This window comes from Fringilla coelebs, assembly GCF_963513975.1.
Source record: "Fringilla coelebs genome assembly, chromosome: 2".
NCBI lineage: Eukaryota > Metazoa > Chordata > Aves > Passeriformes > Fringillidae > Fringilla > Fringilla coelebs.
In genome coordinates, this window is record NC_140029.1 from 86930860 (window position 1) to 86938241 (window position 7382).

The window sequence follows — 7382 nt, forward strand, 5'->3', positions numbered from 1 at the left end:
TTTTCATGTCTGTCTTTGTTATCCTCAGGAGAGCTTACAGGACAAAATTTAGGCTGACAGGATTGTACTGCTTGCCTCAGGCTTTTTTTTTTGTTTGTTTGGGTTTTTTTTTTTTTTGTTGGTTTTTTGGGTTTTTTTTGTTTTTTTTTTTTTGTGTTGTAAAACAAGTATTTCTCAGTTACAAGACACCAAACACACACCCTAAAAGAACTGAATACTGATCTCTTAATATGACTTCTCATTTCTCACGGGTAGAATTTATGTTACAGACTGATTTTATCCTACTCAGCCCCTCCAGGTTTGCTTAGGGGTTCTTTAGTTGTTGTATTTTTTTAAGGACCAAATGTGGTATTCTGCAGTTTTGTAGCCAAATTGCCAAAGGTGAAAACCTGGGCAGAGTTATTCTCTTCCACAAGCACCTCTACTTCAAACAGGCAAAACACCTGAAGGAGTTACACAAACTGTGAAGAGGTAAGTGCTCTCTAGAGCCAAATACCTGAAAGCAAGATGGTGTTATAAACCATGTATCTCAGCTTTTCTGTGTTCAGAACTTTCACATGAATATTTGAGTGAAACATAAGACCGTTCTCTGTGTTAAATACTGTTGCAGGAAAGCTGTAGTGCCATGAGAGAAAGCCTTATAGCATAGGTAGGAAAACATTAGAGACCTTTAAAATGGGCTCTTTATTGACCTGTTAGAAAAAGAGGAAGGAAAGTGCTTACTAGATGGCAGCAGCTTCCTAGTCTTAACTGTGCTGCTGAATCTCACTTTTGTGACATCCTTTTTCATGTGAAAAGACTTCTGAGGCTTTGTGAATGCAAATAGGCCCAAAGGAAGCTGCCTGTGCTTGCTTGCACCCTGGTACCACAGTTTGGTCTGATGTAATCTGGGGACAGGGGAGGGGGAGGTTAGAATCAGCAGTGAGCAGAGGAAGGCTGCCATTAAACCATTTTATCCTCAGCAGGCTGGGTGTGGTACAACTCCTGCTTAGTTTGACCTTGGCAGGGTAGGCAGACAGGTAGCCTGCCACTGTTACCAGCTGCTCCTGAGGACTGGATTTTATTTCAGTCAAATGGGAAGGCTTCACTTCTTCATTTCATGTTCAGTGTTCTTAATAAAAAAATGCTTGATCAGGCTTTGCAGGTCTGGCTGCTTTTTAACTCCCGAGTGTTTGGAAAGTACAAACCTCATCACTAAGTTATTTTTGACTGTTGTTTCTGCAGAAAAATTCAGAGCATAATCCATCCATTCTGAGCCCCTAAAGTTTCAGTTTTGAAAGATGTGGTTAGCCTTCCCTCATAGGCCTGAGAGGACCTGGAGTGAAACAAGGTGGCAGCAAAAACAATGAACTGACAAGAATGTCTTCATTGCTGGCAAGAGTTCAGGCACAAGGCACCACACACAAAGGACCCTTGACTTCTGGGTGAGAAAAAAGGTGCTCTGGCACCAAAGCAAGCTCTTGCTACATCAGCACAACACTTCACCAGGTTTTTTTGGTCACTTTATTTTTGAAAGTTGTGTTTTGTACAAAAAAAAAATTACCTTAGACACCACCATGAAAACAGTAACGGACTTACTGACTTCCTATTTTTCCCATGTTATGAGAAAGATTGAGACTGTAACAAACGTCAAAGAAAGCAGGAATTGCTTGCCCACTCCAAACCCAGAAAGAAAGCAGGGCCACTCCTTTTCTCTCAGTGTCTTAAAAATACATAAACCTTGTCTGTACTCTGCTGTTAACACAGTGGTGGCTTGCTTATTCAGTCTCTACCCCCCAGACTGAGGGCAGTTGGCAGCCAGTCCACACCGTGGGGTAGAATGGGATTGCTCAGTCTAGCCTCTCAAATAAAAAGCAATTTAGAATCAAGGTGCGAAGTTCCTGAAGGTTCCCATTAAGTCTACAACTCAAGTGTACCTGGTTTTCACCAGGGCCCAAAGAGAAGGTCTTTCTCACTCCCAGCCAGTGGCAGTATGTTAAGTACCATCTGCGCAGGGCAAGTGTCTTAAGACTGGCCTGCACCATGCTTAAGGAGACAGTGATTTATAAAAGCTGACCATGTAAGTGTCCCTTATGCAGTTCTCAGTGTGTTAGCATTCTTAGCCAGGACTTCCATGGTTCCTTTGATATAAAAATAGATTCTGATGGCTTCATAGGAAAACCCTCTGCAAAACAAGGAACTTCTGGGGAACGTGAAATCGCAATGCTGACAGTGACTGAGGTGTGTGGGCAGTCACCTCAGGAAGCCTGTGTAAGAACTCAAGTGGCAGCTACCTGTCTCATTTTGTCTTGATGTCACTTTCAGTTTCATCAAATGTTCATTTTCCTTAGCAGCACATATTTTCCTTTTGCTTCTCACTGATTGAGAAGACTGAGTCAATACTTTGACTGAAGTCAATATTTTGACTCCATTTAACTCCTATGGTTTTTCAGCATTGCCTCTCTCCAGTGTAAGAGGATGGCATGCATCCCTGTACAGCTGTTGAAGGAAACTGTTGATAAGTTCACACCACTGCCATTAAGGAAACAAAAGATTGCAGAGGTGCTAATGCCTCTTCACCCCCAGAGTCTGGCATAGAGCACTCTGTGCCAGTTGTACTGGCAGAAATTGTATAACAGCGCAGAAGCTAGAAAAGCTGAAAATGCATTCAGAGAAAAATAATTCCAGTGTCTTACAGATCCTGTAAACCCTAGGGAAAAAAATAAAAATACACAGAATATCCCTTTTACAGTGTCAGCTGTTTTAACCCATAGCCTTTTTCCCTTTCTGCACCCATCCATGCCCCTTTTTTCCTCTTAGTGATTCAGCTCCCATTCCTGCTCAGTGCTGAACACTCATATTGCTGTTTTCTGCTCAACTGTCAACACTTCTCCCCTGAGCTCTGCTGCACTTTTAAAACCCAACCCAGCATTATATTTATAAGACATGCCATTAGGAACCAGTGCTGTTCACATCCAGAGGCATCCATGGGACTTGACACACCGGAGACAGCGGAAGCAAACAGTGTAAAGAAAACCAGAAGTGAGAGAAGGAGAACTGGCTGGGAGGCACCTGGCTAAACAAGCACTGGGGAGATGGGGAGAAAAAGATCTTGGTGTGGAAAGCCTATCACATGGGCAGCAAGTGGTCATCCCGTTCTTCTGACTCCTCTCCCAGCTGGTCATCCCCCACGCCGCGGTATGCGGCTGGCGCGTTCCGAGGCTTGGATCGGCACACAAAGTCACAGCCATCCTATGAGCACAGGACACAGCACCAGCATCAGACTGTGTGCAACTGACTCAGCATCCAAAGCAAACCAAAGCAGCTCCTGCCATTTCTCTTTTGCTAAGGGATTATGCCTATCCTTGTGCTGCTGGAAACATCTCCCCAAAACCTGAGGATAAAAAACATCCTACACTAAAAGCTCTGGACAGTTATGCAGCAACATCAGGCCAAGGCAAGTATGAAGGATAAATAGCACTGCCTACAATGACCAAGGAAGGATTTCAGTCAGAAGTAAGCATTTCACAGTCCCCAGGTGAACATTTCTACCTGGAAAATGTTAACCCCTGAGGAGCACATGTCCTAGTTTTGTTATGGAGCAGTTGCAGGAAAGAGGCAGGGAATTGGCCTCAGCAAGGATTAAAAAATGGCATACTGAAGAAAAAGGAAACAGATACCCTCTTCTGCTTCAAAGTACTCCACCCTGGTGGTAGGTCTACCCAAACCACTGAGTCAATGCCTTTTTCTCCTAACATGGGCCAGGCTGAGAATAGATAAGAATTTTTACTCACTGCCACCAAATTGCCCAGATCTTGCCAGAAGGCAAAGTGAGGAATCTGCTCCATGCCCTTTGCTCCCACAATGAGGCGCTGGTAGAGGAACCCACCAATGATGTAGACTGCAATCAGTGACACAAACCTAAAAGGCAGAATTAAAAAAAAAAAAAAATCAAAGCCAAGGAAATCCGGTAGAAAATCTTTTTTGAGCCAGCCACCTGCCTTACATTCGCATTGGAACAATGCTAGCACCACTCAAGGACAGAGCTGTAAACAGAAATCAGACCATGAAAGGTTCCCAAGTTATCAATCTGCTTGTATAAATCTTTTAGCAGCATTATGTGAAGTAGTGCCTCTAAGCACAAACACAGAAAATGAGTCAAGACTCCTGGTCTGAGTTCCCAGCTCTGGCAAAGAGCCATCATATAATTTTAGGAAGTCAAATCTCTCATGCTTCAGTACACTTGTCTGTAAGCTATGAAGGAAAACATTTACTGGGAACAGGCCAGCCCAGCATCGTGCCCTGAGCAAGAGCTTTTGTCCAAAAAGCTCAGAGGCATAGTAACATCTAATGGTGGCTGTGGGAAAATACACTGCAGTAATTTAGTCTTACTATAGCATTTGCTACGTTTCTAAATAGCACTGGAGATTATGACTCAGGCACAAACAGCTCTTCAAATGACTCACGTGATTAGTAGAATGGAGCCAACACTGAGGTGGGAATTCTCAGCTGGACAAGCCACACTGCTGTCCATTTCAAAGAGGTAGAAACACTCCTGCTCCTTTTCCCGCTCTTCAGAAATAATGCTGAATGAACTCTGCAATGTGAGAAAAGTGAGGTCATGTGAAAACATGCCCATGCACACTGAACTTCACCAGGAGACAGTTTTATCACTGTTGGTGCAGCTGGGCACCAGACACTGGAGGCCAGCTCACTGTCCCTTCAAAAGCCCTCTGCTCATAACCAGCCATTGGTCTGGTGCCCCTGATGCTCTCTCACCCCAGGTGTCACTCACCGCTGTCACTCCCCGCTTGCAAGAAATCATTATCACAGCTCGCCTCTTCTCACCACTGCAGTGCCTGCCGTATGAATCACCTCCTTTATAAATCAGCATGATCCAGTCACCTGCCAGGAGAGAAAAAATACAGGCTACAGATCCAGATCAGGAGGTGAAAGGCAGCTACTGAGTAAGCCAAGCATTGAGTGGAATCGTACTTCCATTGAAGACCTGGGTTTCATTGATTCTTCCTATCACCGTGGTCTTTCCATTCTGTCTGTCTGTTTGCACCAGGCCACCGAAGTCGTGCGAGGTGCTGTTGACCTCCCTGCACACCCTGAAATGGTAGATGTAGTTTTCTGTTTTGCCCTTCTCCACAGTCACATTAAACCTGCAGCAGGGAGAAGACAGAAGAGACAGCCCATTGGATTACAAAGAACACTCAGAGCAGTGGGCACTCCAGACCCAGAAGCCCATCAGAGACCACACTAACAGGGGGAGTCCATTCTGCAGCCTGACCCAAATCCTCCCTTCCCCATGGTCCACTGTGCAGCTTCAAGGCCTGCAGGGTGCTGTACCTCATGTGGCTCAGGGGCTCCAGCTTCTTCAGCAGGGCTCTCTCCATCTGCGACTCACTGCTCTCATCACCAACCACATCACAGCTCCTCTCTTCTGACTGCTCGGCCCCTGCTACAGCCAAGGCCACAAAGACCAGCAGCAAGGCAGAGGTATGGCAAGGTGGAGACATCCTGGACACATGCCACAGAGAACACAGGATTAACTTCACAAAGGATTAGTTTTAGCCCCCTGCAAACTAACTTCAGGGTCATGGAGTCAATGATTAGCCACTTCCTCAGTCCTGACTGCAAAAAGGAGAAGTTGAAATCTAGAAACAACTCACAGTTCACAGGAGACACTAAATCTGAATCTCCAGTGCAGCCAAGGACAATTCACTGGCCTGATTTGGGGCTCTCTTCTCAATTTGCCTTGAGACCACAAAAAGTTGTGCTGCACATTAATTAGCTGCCAGAGCAAAGTCCAGCAGACTGAACACTGGAGTAAATTTCAGGCATAATTCACTGTTTGTTATGGCATTGCACTGAGAAGCCAGTCAGCAGAAAATTATTTATGAGGCCTCTAATCAATCATCTTCACAGCTCTCGTGTAAAGAGCTCACAGGGAAGAGCCACTGTGATTAGTCAGGCTCTGTTCGTTCAAGTGCCTTAATCTTTATAATGATCTTTCCAGTACCCCAGCTGAAAATCTGAAAGACATTAATAATGCTAAACTTCAACTTCACAGAACAGTTTCTTTCTTCCTTTCCTTCCCAGTTTCCACCAGGGAAGGAAGAAAGCGAGGCATCCTACACAAGATTCAATCAACAAGGCAGTAATGAAGATAATAACAGTAATAATTAATAATAATAGCAATAATAACAGTAATAACAACAATAATAATAATCTTTAAGATTTGGCTTTCAGGTTCATGCTAAAATCACAAACATTCAATGATGGCACCAGCCAAACAAAGCAGTACAACAGATCTCCCTCTGCTTCTTGTGCTGCAGATTTGGGTAAAGCTGCAGTGGCTGGTGGAAAGCAGGCCCTCCATTAATTAGGCAGCTGGCTGCAGGCGGGCACAGAGCCCTCTGAGTGAACCCATGATTTCCCCAGAGCCCTGCGGCGTCCACCGCCACAGCTCACAGCCGCTGGGCGGGGGCTCTGTTCGCCATGGGACACCGAAAGAAGGTTAGAAACGCAGAAATCACGGAATGGGTAAGGCCAGAAGGGACCAAAGTGGGTCATTCGGTCCAACTTCCCTGCTCAAGCAGGGTCGCCCTGGAGCACATGGCACAGGACTGTGTCCAGACGGTTCTGGAATATATCAGTGAGGGAGACTCCGCAGCCTCCACGGGCAATCTGTTGCAGTGCGCGGTCACCGAAATGAGGAAGCCCGTGACACGAGGGCTCGTGACTGCTCGCTCCTGAGGCCAAGAGCAGGACCTGCCCTCAGCCCCGGGCACCGCTTCTCCCGGGAACTCGCTGCTTCGCTGGGAGCGGCCCGGCCGGGCTCCTCCAGCCGGGGGCTGCTGCCCCAGACCCGCCCGGGACGGAGAAGGGCTTCGCCCCGCGGCCTCGCTGCGCCCGCTCCGCACCTCCCCAGCGCCGCGCACCCACCTGCGGCCGCCCCGGGACCAGGCGCCGCCGCCCACAGGGAAGAGAGACCCGCGGCTCACGCACATCCCATGCTGGGCGGCGCGGGGACCACAGGCACGGGCGGCACCGGCCTCCTCCGCGTCCCGACCGGCTCCCTCGCCCGCCCCGCGAGCCGGAAGCCGGGAAGAGCGTGGCGGAACTGGGGCCCGGCGCCAATGGGAGCGCGGGAGCGGCCGGGATCGCCCGCCCAGGAGCGCTTCGGAGCGAATGATGCGCGGCGGGGGAAAGGCGGGCAGGGCCGGGGGCGCACCGCGGCACGCCCACTTCCTCTCCGTCAGCCAATGGGCGATGAGCCTCAGCGCGGAGGCACCGCCCCCACTCGCCTTTCTGCCAATGAATGACGAGGGCGGGCACAGAGGAGGAGCCCTCACAGCGCGACCGGGCTGCGCTTGCGATGCCGAGGCGGCGGG

General features: G+C 48.1%; 1 protein-coding gene across 1 annotated transcript; it reads right to left on the reverse strand.

Annotated features, from left to right (window-relative positions):
- Nucleotides 1-1495: 1495 nt before the first annotated feature.
- M6PR (mannose-6-phosphate receptor, cation dependent) lies at nt 1496-7115 on the reverse strand. Its single transcript, XM_084226176.1, has 7 exons — nt 6934-7115; nt 5335-5505; nt 4975-5147; nt 4775-4884; nt 4446-4576; nt 3774-3900; nt 1496-3231 (listed from the first exon to the last, which is right to left on the reverse strand). Exons 1-7 carry the CDS (start codon nt 6996-6998, stop codon nt 3109-3111), a joined length of 900 nt encoding a protein of 299 aa, XP_084082302.1. The 5' UTR covers nt 6999-7115; the 3' UTR covers nt 1496-3108.
- Nucleotides 7116-7382: the final 267 nt, after the last annotated feature.

Coding starts and splice junctions, on each gene's coding strand:
- M6PR (XM_084226176.1), bottom strand. CDS start 6,998: ATGTGCGTGAGCCGCGGGTCTCTCTTCCCTGTGGGCGGCGGCGCCTGG. Junction 5,506..6,933: donor TGGTCCCGGGGCGGCCGCAG/GTGGGTGCGCGG, acceptor GCATGTGTCCAG/GATGTCTCCACCTTGCCATA. Junction 3,901..4,445: donor GGCTCCATTCTACTAATCAC/GTGAGTCATTTG, acceptor TCTGCCTTTTAG/GTTTGTGTCACTGATTGCAG.